We start from the raw sequence: 12113 nt of genomic DNA, 5'->3' as shown, positions 1-12113 counted from the left end.
ATGCAGTATACACTCTTTTGTATTTGGTCTTTTTGCTCAATATGATGTTTTTTAGATTTATTCTTGTTATTGTATATAGATAGTCTGTTCATGTTTATTTTTCGATAGTATTCCACTAAATGAATGTATGAATGTTTATCCATTATACTGGTGATGAATGTTTGCATGATTTCAAGTTTTAAGTATTTAATCGCATTTTATGTATTTATTTTTTTAATGTTTATTTATTTGAGAGATAGAAAGGAGAGAGAGAGAGCACACGTGCACGTGCGTGCATGTGCGCACAAGTGGAGAGAGGCAGGGAGAGGGGGAGAGAGAGAATCCCAAGTAGTCTCTGTGCTGTCACACAGAGCCTGATGTGAGGCTCAAACCCACGAACATGAGGTCATGACCTGAGCTGAAATCAAGAGTCAGATTATTAACTGGCTAACCCACCCAGGCACCCTTTCATCACATTTTAAAAGCAAGTTGTTTCAGTTTGAGTTTTGATGATGATTGCATTAAATTCTCTTTAATACAAAATGATAGAGAATGAGAAAGTTAAAACAGCTTTCCAAATAAAGCAAGCTTGCTTATTTGCATATTAATAATTTTGAATAACAGTTTCTGATTTTACAAGTCCTTGAAGGGTACACTCCGGACAAATTCAAAGTGAACCTTGGAGATTATGTTTGGGAGCAAACAGGAGTTTGGTTTCATGGGAGCACTACTGAGATGCACAGGCATAGTGGAGATGACCTGGCGGTCCAGACAGAGGTGAGGGTGGGCACCTTGAAGGTCTGCGCTGGAGATTGTGGTTGATGTAATGTCTGTGATGAGTCCCTGGAGGGTACTGTGTATTAGAAAGATGAATCTTGCAGGGTTCGTTGGGGGTAAGGATGGGAAGACTGCACAGCAGTTGGTTGTTGTGGAACAGGCACTAAGAATCTGAGGGACTAGGAGTATCAGGAGCTAATACTTAATCCTGTAGGTATGAAGTAACAGTGAAGGTTGGAGAGGTACATGAATAGATAGATGTGACTTAAATATATACCAGACTGGTGGCCTGTATAGTGTGGTCTGAATTAAAGGGAGTAGGAACAGAGCTAGGGTGGCTGATAGGCTCTTCTGGTGACACAAGGAAGAAAAAATATGAAGTCATGACCAAGACAAGGCCTTGAGAATAGGAAAGAAGGGAAATTTTTGAGAGGTTTATTAAGTAGATGTATTTTGAGCACTTGCTCATGTCCTGTGATAACATTTGATAACCAGCTGGGGGTGGCAGGAAGCTCAGGCCCAGGTCTGAGGGACAGGGCAGGTAATGATGTCACTCATGACAGTTGGTGATGGAGAACTCATTCAAGTGGAACAAGGGATTCCTTGTGGGACCAATTACCTTGTGAACACCCATGACACATTTATTTATTTATTTTTTTTAATTTTTTTTTCAATGTTTTTTTTTTTATTTATTTTTGGGACAGAGAGAGACAGAGCATGAACGGGGGAGGGCCAGAGAGAGAGGGAGACACAGAATCGGAAACAGGCTCCAGGCTCTGAGCCATCAGCCCAGAGCCCGACGCGGGGCTCGAACTCACGGACCGCGAGATCGTGACCTGGCTGAAGTCGGACGCTTAACCGACTGCGCCACCCAGGCGCCCTAAAATGCAGATGTATAGTGAGTATTTGGCCTCTGTCAGGAACTTAGGAGACAGGACCGGTGAATCATCCATATAGAGAAGTCAGTAGAATCATGCATATGCAGTAGATCAGCCAGGAGAGGGCTGAGGAAAATCATGATGAGAACCCTAACACATCATAGAAGCATGGAGAGGGGTAGCCCTAGAAAACGATTTTGAAAGAGATATCGGTTGGGGAGTTGGCAAAACCCAGGAGAAAGTGGTGTCGTAGAACCTGTGGCAGAGTTTGCATGCTTGCAAAATATGTTGTAATGTTTAAGTAGTGTTAATCATGGCCATAGAAAATGGTGCTTTTTGATTAAGTGGGGTCCAGAGCAGGTATCCTTTGGGGTGGACCATCTCCCTTTGGAGAGGTCTGCCTATGTCAGAGATCAGGAGGGTTTGCTCTGCCACTGTTTGGACCTAATTCTAGTAGGCACTGATTTTCACATTCTGGTTGAGAGTTGTGACTTTTTTAGTTCGAATGAGGATAACGATTCCTCTCTGTTTTTTCTTCTTTTCATTTTTAGAGAAAAAAACTCAGGTAGAAATACCTTTTCTGTGCAGTATTTTCACAGCAGTATCATAGTTCCTTTAAAATTTTAAGCTAGCTAGAGAAGTACGTCCATAGCAGCACTGTTTTTATTTTTTAATTTAACGCTGTTTTGAGTTTGTCATGCATTTGGACTATGGGTTTCTTCAGAGCAGAAGCAAGGCATATTTATGTTCATGTTCCCAGGGCCTAACTCAGAGGTTGGCCCATGGAAGTGCTTAAGAACTGCTTATTTTTGTCTTCATTGTTCGTGATTACACGGCTCCATTTCTGAAAGCCTCCAAGCTCTCTTGAATCTTCTTGCCTTTCTTTTTCTTTTTCTTTTTCTTTTTCTTTTTCTTTTTCTTTTTCTTTTTCTTTTTCTTTTTCTTTTTCTTTTTCTTTTTCTTTTTCTTTTCTCTTTTATTTTATTTTATTATTTATTTTTAAACATAATTTATTGTCAAATTGGTTTCCATACAACACCCAATGCTCTTGCCTTTCAATATCTGTTGTCAGTAAATTATGCCAATTCATCTTTTGAATTTTCATAATTCTGCTTTTTTTTTAACTGCCTAAAGTTTGGTATCTGTTTTCCCCCCTCAAGTGTTCAAGAAAAATGAGAATTTATTTTAAGGCTGTACTGATGCCACAGCATTTGAGAATAGGAACTGAAATAGAGCCCAAGGTATTGAGGTTGAGACAGAAAACTGTCAAAATGCTCCTGCTACTCTTTCATTTGTACAAGTTCTCTTGTTTCTACTTCTCTTTGTTCTATTTCAAATATTTATTTTGAAAAATTTAAATCATATGCTACCTACCATATGGGGTAGAACATAACCAAATACATTAGTAATCCTTTTACCTTAACTGTCAAGAACTTTACAATGCCCAAATTAGTCTTATTGCTGTCACATCTGTTCCACTATACCAACCAATTCTTCTGTGTTGGTCGGAAGGAAGCTCAGGGTAAGTTATGCTAGACTCCTTGTCTCCTCTCTGGGAGAAAAAATTAGTAGCAATAAGGGAGTCATGGTCTTCATGAGTCTTGGAGGTGAAGGTCAGACGAGAGACTTCCAGATCACAGCTCTATATTCCCTACCTGCATCAGGAGTGAATTTATCGTCTTTCCCCACATGGCTTATTATGTGCTTCCAAAAAGAATACTTATGGGGCTTTCATTGATTGAAGAAAGTAGATGCTGTATTTCCATTTGGATAATGCTGTATTTGGATTTTAAGCTTCTGAGTAAAATATGAATTATCTTGTTGCTGTTCCCTTACGGTATTCTTTTCTGTAACTATTGCTAAAGGATGATCGGATTTTGTAGATTACGTACCCATTCTACGTTCAACTCTTAACTTTTTCAGAGCTCTACAAATTTAGTGCTTATCATGACTGTGACAGGAGGTAGTGGAAGCAACAATGGCATTTGCTCATTGTCCCCGTATGCACAGAAGTATTTCCTGTTTGCTTGCCAGTAAGATTGGGATTCCTTTTTCAGAAGTTTTACTGCTCATAGCTATTACAAAATGAGAAGTAAAAATAAATGTTTTCGAGTAGAGGAAAAGTTTTATAGGAAAGAAGTAATAAAAGGTCTGATTTCATCATCCCATTTCTATGCTCTGCATATATTGCATTTGAGCAATTTTCTCCTTTGGTTTTTTTTTCCTCTGTGCTATTTATACTTCACTTATGAAGATAAATTGGATCTTCCTCAGCTAATGAAAAGTTGTCTTATTTAATAATTCAGAAATACCTTATTTCTTGGTGGAAAAATAAATCTGTTTTTGAAAAAAAGTTTCCTTAGCATTTTAGCTTTTTTGTGGACTTAAAGTCATAGCTATATTTTTTTTTAAATTTTTTTTTCAACGTTTATTTATTTTTTGGGACAGAGAGAGACAGAGAATGAACGGGGGAGGGGCAGAGAGAGAGGGAGACACAGAATCGGAAACAGGCTCCAGGCTCCGAGCCATCAGCCCAGAGCCTGACGCGGGGCTCGAACTCACGGACCACGAGATCGTGACCTGGCTGAAGTCGGACGCTTAACCGACTGCGCCACCCAGACGCCCCAAGTCATAGCTATATTATGTGTATGTTCTTAGCATATAAATGGGCAATCAAGTTCATGAAGGTAAACCATTGAATTGTTTCCCAGCCTTTTCTTTTCTGAAAGTGTCCTGTCATTTCTTTTCTTTTCTTTTCTTTAGGGAATCAGCAGTCTCTTCAGTTCTTTAAAAGTGGTGCGTCTCTTGCGACTGGGCCGTGTTGCTAGGAAATTGGACCATTACCTAGAGTATGGAGCCGCAGTCCTCGTGCTCCTGGTATGTGTGTTTGGACTAGTTGCCCACTGGCTGGCCTGCATATGGTACAGCATTGGGGACTATGAGGTCATCGATGAAGTGACGAACACGATCCAAATAGACAGTTGGCTCTACCAGCTGGCCTTGAGCATTGGGACTCCGTATCGATATAATACCAGTGCAGGGATATGGGAAGGAGGACCCAGCAAGGATTCTCTGTATGTGTCCTCTCTCTACTTTACCATGACAAGCCTTACAACCATAGGATTTGGAAACATAGCTCCTACCACCGATGTGGAGAAGATGTTTTCAGTGGCCATGATGATGGTTGGCTGTAAGTATCTCGTTTTTCTTTTTTAATTACAAAAAATTATTGTTGGTGGTGGTTTTCCAGGCTCCAGTCTCTAACAAGATTAAAATGAAACTACTTTGTCTTCAGAAAGGTGTTTATTCCATATTATTTGCATTGGTTTAATTTTTATTCAGCCTTAGAAAATAAAATGCAAAATAATACATTTTACTTTTCAGAATGTACTGAGCACATGAAAAACAGTGTTGATAGAGTGGTACGAAAATCGGAATGGGAACTCTTTGATTTAATTCTGTTCACAGCCTTGTAACCAGCAGAGCTCTTTCCAAGGGAAACCAGCATCTAGAAAGGCAGCATCTGGCACATCCCATAGGTTTTGTTGGCAGTGTATTAAATTCCAAAAAAAGCAGCCAGGATATGATGGGTGATACATAGTTTAGAAAATACTTTAGTTAGTAATTGAATTCTTGACTAACGTTGATCTCAGGATAGTTTTCTGCAGGTTTTTACAATTAAGAAGAATAAAAGTTTCATAAATTTAGTCTCCGTAGCAAATACTCTAGGTTAATAAACACTCTAGGTTTAATATATGCTCCTTTGAGAGAATTAAAGGATTAGTAAATACGAGCTCATTTGGCAATGACAAAAGTATCTGGGAGTTAGCAGGCTTCCTGAGTACTAAATGCCTGGATGGTGTTCTTCGGACTAGAATGTTCTCTAAAGGAGTTGAAAGACCATGTGTTCTACACTCAGACTGAGACTGGATTGTGTCAGATCAGAAATTAAGGAAATACGTATCAAAGAAGCTATTTTAAAAGAAGATTATGGGGGAGACTTCACCATTATATACCCCTTCAAGTTGACTTAGATGATTTATCCAAGCCTAATTCTAACCCCCCAGAGTAACCTTAAGATCATTGTACTGGAGGTATGATTAGTGTTATTAGTACTTGTTAAGCCTTTAGGTCATGGTCATTGGTTTGTGGTATAAGACCTCCTTTCTGAGATTCCACATTGGGGAGGTTTACATTTTTTTTAAAGTTTATTTATTTTGAGAGAGAGAAAAAAAGCATGAGTGGGGCAGGGGCAGAGAGAGAGGCAGAGAGAATCACAAGCAGGCTCTGCACTGATAGTACAGAGCCTAACACAGGACTTGAACTCATGACCTGAGAGATCAAGAGTCGGCCACTTAACTGACTGACCCACCCAGGCACCCCTATATTTTGTGAATGATGGGAAAGATGTTAAGAGTCCAGGAGTATCAAGAGGCCTATGAAAAGTCAATGTCTTAGGTCAAAGTAAGGCAGTTTTCACATTTTCAGAGGTGAGAATATTTGATAGCTATTGGAGCACCAATGTTGGCAGTTTAGCTTCCGTCTCTGTGCTCCTCTGTGCAGGTACAGAAACAAGAAGGCACAGGTTCCACTCGCTGTTTAAAGAGGTAGACTGAGAATTCCAGGTGCTGTCTGCTTCAGAGGCTTGTAGGAAGAAATATGTTCCTTCATACAAAAAGATCCTGATGATTTCTTAAACTGTTGTCTATATACCCAACTTGGTAAGATGTATCGGTGCTTTATAAATTCAGAAGACATTTTGTCAGATGTGGTATTTATTACTATACTACTTTTTGTATTATAGAATGCATTTTGCCTTACACTTGAGCGTAGTTAGATTAAAAAAATTTATTTTGAAGCAATTATTGATTCACTGTAAGTTGCAAAAATAGTACAGAGAGGGCCTTTGTGCCTTTTACCTAGTTTCCTCCAATAATGACATCCTGTATAATCCAGCACAAGATCAACATTGGCACTGATACAACATGCGTGTATAGTTCTGTTTTTTTTTTTTTAATCACATGGGTAGCTTCCTGTAACTACCACTGAAATCAAGATACAGAATTGTCCCATCACCACAAAAACCTTTCTCATGTTACCCCTTTATAATCATACCCACCCCTTCTCCTAAAGCATCCCTAAACCCTGGCAACTACTGATTTGCTCTTCACCTATATAATATTGTGATTTTGAGAATGTTATGTAAGTGGAATCATGAAAAATGTGACCTTTTGAAATTGGCTTTTTTCAGTCATAACCCCTTGAAATCCAACAAAACTTTATTCGGTTCACTTGGGCCCATCCTTTCTCTACTTCATGTGTGGCCAAATATATTGCTATATCTTAATGTCTTTCTCCTTCTTTTCTTTCTCTTTAGTTCTTGTCTTGATTTCAAGATGAACACCTAGTCTCAAACTTTGTCCTTTTCTTTTCTGAGTTTCTGCTATTTCCTTTTAACACCTGAGCAGTAGTTTTCTGTTTATAAACTAGCTTCTGACATTTTTTTGTCTGTTGACTTTAGCTTTTTGTTTGTTTGTTTGGTTTTGGTTTTGTTTTTGTTCTTTTTTTATGCCTCAAAGTCCAGTTTCTATTGCCAAGATCGTCCCAGGAAGATGCCTTTTAATTTCCTTCTTAGTCCTTGGGTCCTTAGTAATTTAATGATATGTTTCCTTTGAAACAACCCAAGAAGTTGATAGAAAACTGTCAAGACCCATGAAGTATAACAGTAACTTCTCACAATTCCAAAATTTATTAGACACACAAGCTCAAAATATCAACCAAATGTACCTACTGAAGCTATTTGTAGTCTTAGTGTCACTTTTTCCCCCTACAATAACACCAAGGAAAACAAAACAAACTACTACTGTTCCCAATATGTGTTATCAGCCATAGATACAGCCAGGGATTTAGCGTCCATCTCTCTCTCTCTCTCTCTCTCTCTCTCTCTCTCTCTCTCTCTCTCTGTATGTGTGTGTATGTGTGTGTGATGGGGAAGGAGAGTAGGAGAGTAAGAGAAGAGGGAGATAGAAAACAGAAAGGTTCATGCTTTTAGTTGTGTTAAGATTCTAGTCAATCCATGCTGGCTGTTTGAGAAGCACCACTTACAACCTTTTAACACAGTAACTAAGAAAAGTATTTTATCAAAACGTTGATGGAGATACCAACTGCCTATATTCTGTTGTGAAAAATGCCTATATTCTGTGGAAGAAGTAATCACTACTTGTAAATCATAGCTTCTTTTTCTGGAGAAAGTCATCTGAAATTTCCATGCCTTCTAGCAAAATTGAGAAATTTTAATGGCAACAGTTCCAGTTCCTAGGTCCTTTCTGAGCCCTCTTCTTTCTTTAATGGGCTTTCCTCTCTGACCTCTAGGTCCTTCCCCCCTGATGCTGAATTGCATACGGACTCCATCCAGGAACACAGTCCCAAGGTTCTCCTTGTTGCTATCAGACAAATCTTCAGACAAAATTTATGACTGTGGCCTCCCTTCAATTCCAGTCACTCTGTGTTCCCTTTCGATCCCTTCTGCATCAGCAGGATCCCAGGGTATTTCTTCCTGCTACCCGGAGATTTACTAGACTTAAATCCTTTGTTCCATCATTTGCCCAAGATGGAGAATCACCTTGCTCAGATTATAGAACTGGAAAAGTTTTTTTGGATCTTCTCAACATATATCTACCCCCATGCATTCTTTATCTCAATTTTGTCTCTTCTCAGCTTTGGCATGCTCTATGCCTTGGGTAGAACTCCATGGCTCTGGTAGCAGCCATTACACTACCGCAGGGTAGTTAACTCTCTCTCATTCCTCTGCATTTGTCCATTCATGAATGAACCTGACAGCTCTGCTGACATTCATCAAATTCACTGCCAGAGGACATTTGCGAAAAGATATTTTTGTGTTGAGTTCTACAGCAGTTGTGGAAAATAGCATACTTTAAAAAAATGTTATATTTATTTTTGAGAGAGATAGAGAGAGAGTGAGCAAGGGAGGGACAGAGACAGGGGGGAGACAGGAGACAGAAAATTGCAAGCAAGCCCTGCACTGCCAGTGCAGAACTTGATGCAGGGCTCAAACTCACAAACACCGAGATCATGACCTGAGCCGAAATCAAGACTCGGAAGTTCAACTGCATACTGCATACCCTGCATACTTTTTTTTTAAAGATCAAGATGTGGGTAATGTCTTTGCTTATTTGCAGAGTAAATATGTCATGATGCCTTCATGAAATGCTCTCTAATCCATTTCATTTGTATAATCTTATTGAGCCCCTAATTATTTTCTTTTTTACAAAGATTAGCAGACTGACTAATTTTGCTTCTATTCAGAAAGCACCTTAGTGCACTGATGATTTGTTTTGATGACTATAAAACAAAGAAATATGAGAATGGAATGTTTCTGATATGATTATCCTTTTGTCTTAATGTATTTTTATGAATCCGCTTTTAAAGATTTATCAGAGAAGCAATTGCTTACTTAGTTTCTTCTTGATTACTAAATGATCATATAAATTGTATTTTTCTTTAATCCAACCATTATAAAAATCTATACACTTGCATCTTTCACTATAATTTTTTTTAAAAAAGAAACATATAAAATAAAATATAAGTTATAAATAACTTTATGCCATGAATAATTTATGTCCAACCATAAATTTTCTCTTTCTCTTTTTCTCTCTCACTTTTTCTCTATTTTTTGTTCATTTGCTTGCTTTATTTTGTTTAAAATTTTCTTTTTTAATTTTTTTAATGTTTATTTATTTTTGACAGAGACAGAGCATGAGCCAGGGAGGGGCAGAGAGAGAGGGAGACACAGAATCCGAAGCAGGCTCCAGTCTCTGAGCTGTCAGCACAGAGCCTGACGCGGAGCTGGAACTCACAAACCGCAAGATCATGACCTGAGCTGAAGTAGAATGCTCAACTGACTGAGCCACCCAGGCGCCCCTATTTTGTTTTAATACACTGTTAAATACATTAGTAAACATGTACACAGCATATTTCAAAGGGCTATAAGATTTGACTTTGCAGGGGTGCGCCTGGGTGGCTCAGTCGGTTAAGCATCCGACTCTTGATTTTTGGCTCAGGTCGTGATCTTAAGGGCATTGAATGGAGCCCCGTTGGGCTCCATGCTGGAAGTGGAGCCTGCTTAAGGTTATTTCTCTCTCTTTCTCTCTGCCCCTCCCCTGCTTGCACTCTCTTTCTCTCTCTTTCTCTCAAAAATAAGTAAGTAAATAAATAAAAATGAAAATAAATTAAAATAAGATTAGACTTGGGGTACTTATTGTATTTAAAAGCATTTTTTCCCTATTTTTGCCTGCTTAGTTGCTAGATTGAAGCAGCCTGACTCATGTGGTATATGGCAATCAGAATCTGTCCTGGCGGGATGTCGTGCAAATTAAATCTTTAAAAGTAAAACAAAGAAAGACTAAAAACTATAAATATGAAAACTGCTGAGATTAATTGGTAGGCAGGTAGTCATAAAAACGCTAATCTACAATTTTCAAACAGGATGTAATAGATGATAGCCCAAACAGTCTAAGAACTCTCGTGTAATTGACTAATACGGTTTACAATGCAGCAGGCAAATGGTTTAGCATATTTAGAAGTACAGCAGGACCATCTGCTAGTGAGATGTGCATGAAGAGAAATTCGAATCTTCATGTGGGTGGTTAAGCCACCAGGGAGCCCTTGGTTACACACTGGTCACTCAACATCACTCAGAGGAGGCTGATGCCATGCACCATATTCTCCAGTTGGTGATCTAATTTAGCATTCTCTGTGGAGTTCAGATAAAAGCCAAGCTGAGATTATAGGCATTGCTTTTATCTCTCTCCATAGGAAAAGGAAATAAATAGAAAATGGTGAGACCCAGAGATTGGGAGAATATAGAATAAGTTGAGGGTGAAGGCCTGTGTGACCTTAGAGAGTCTTTGAATCTCTTTGGTTTTAGTTTTTCAGTTGTGTAATGCAGGAGTTGAAATAAATGACTTTTAATATTCCTGTCTGTGCTAACAAATATTTCAGATTCTGTTAGTGCAGTTATGCCACTGTTCTTAGAGTTGGGTTGGCTGTTGGTAATGAGGTTAATAATGAAATGGAAGACGTTCCACTTACCGGTTTTAGGGTTTTTCATGTATATTACATATCTTGCCAATTTTATTGAGAGTAAGGTGCATCTTTTATGGAATATATTCAGTAATGAGGGGACACTGTCAGGAAATCTTGTAGAGAAAAGAAAATATTCTTTTTGGAAAGAAGAGTGTTTTTTGAATAGAAATTAGGCAGCTAGATAGACTGAAAGACATTTGCTTCAGGACATAAGAGTAGGGCCCAAGGAGAAGTGTGTGCACCAGACCAGTGGGAACTCTGAAGGATATTGGCCTACACAGATGTCCAGGCAGGTTTCAAAGTGGACTGGAATTTAAATAAAAACTTGGAAGAAAAAAAGTAGAATGAAATAAAATAAATATTAAAGAAATGCTGCTTTAAAAAAATAAAAGTGAACTGTTGCCCTTTTCCAATATTAAACAATTATTCTTCGGATCTTAACATGAGACTTTAGGTGACTGAGATACAATCCTAAGTTACATGTTGAATTTTTTCTTGCCCTTGCTGTTGTGGTGTAGGTAGGAAGTGGAGTGTGAACATGCTGATTTTCATTTCTGGTTTTAGATTCAGCCAGATGGAGAGACTTTTAAGCTTAATGTTTATTTTGGAAACTGGGTCAATTCTTTGTGTCTGCTTTACTTCTGCTTGTAAAAAAGATTTTCTTTCTTTCTTTTTTTTTTAAATCTCTTTTCTTTAATAAGCTGAGTATCCTATGAGGAAAAACATTTTGTGGAACACAAAGTTCAGGGTTATAAGTACCTTTATTCATGGTTTAGTAGTTGCAGATGTATAGCCTGGTAGTTAGGAAAAGGCTATGTGGTGTGTACTTTATTCCATTTCTTAATCACAATAGAACTTGTATCTTTTGCAGGAATGTTCTTTTATACTCATGTTTCTTTTTATGCCTAGTCACATTTTCACAAAGCCTCTCAGATTCTATAAAGATTGAGTTTTCCCAGAAAACAGGAAATTTTCTCTGTGGCTCAGTAATTAGTCTGGTCTATTTGAAAGAGCTGGTCTCTGGAACTACCTTGTGTCTCAGTATCACTCAAAATTATTTAATTCATTCATCATATCATTGTCCCAGACAGTTATTAAGCAGACAAACTGGATACTTTATGGCTCTCAGTAAGTTAGTAGTATGGTGAGTGTCAGACAAGAGAATCACTGAATCATCTTTCTTTCTCTCCCATTCCCTTTATCTCTATTCCCGTCCCCATGTCCATGTCCATGTCCATCCGCCTTCTCTCTCCATCTCCATCCTCATTTCTATTCCCATCTCCATTCCCATCCCAGTCTCCAGCCCCATCTCCATCATCATGCCCATCCCTGTTTCCATGTCCATATCCATCTGCATGTCCATCCTCCTTTCAT

The 12113-nt window shown here is 38.5% G+C and overlaps 1 protein-coding gene across 3 annotated transcripts in view; it reads left to right on the top strand.

The window, feature by feature from the left end:
- Positions 1-12113, top strand: part of KCNH5 (potassium voltage-gated channel subfamily H member 5) — a 302235-nt gene that overhangs the window by 89836 nt on the left and 200286 nt on the right. For all 3 annotated transcript variants that reach the window (XM_019833104.3, XM_045060029.1, XM_045060030.1), the window contains one exon: positions 4398-4824. In XM_019833104.3, coding sequence (XP_019688663.2) covers positions 4398-4824 — 427 coding nt within the window. The remainder of the gene's footprint in view (positions 1-4397; positions 4825-12113) is intronic.

The sequence above is a fragment of the Felis catus genome, chromosome B3, assembly GCF_018350175.1.
Source record: "Felis catus isolate Fca126 chromosome B3, F.catus_Fca126_mat1.0, whole genome shotgun sequence".
Taxonomy (NCBI): domain Eukaryota; kingdom Metazoa; phylum Chordata; class Mammalia; order Carnivora; family Felidae; genus Felis; species Felis catus.
The sequence above is the reverse complement of the archived record's forward strand: the minus strand, read 5'-3'. Positions and strand labels throughout refer to the sequence as shown.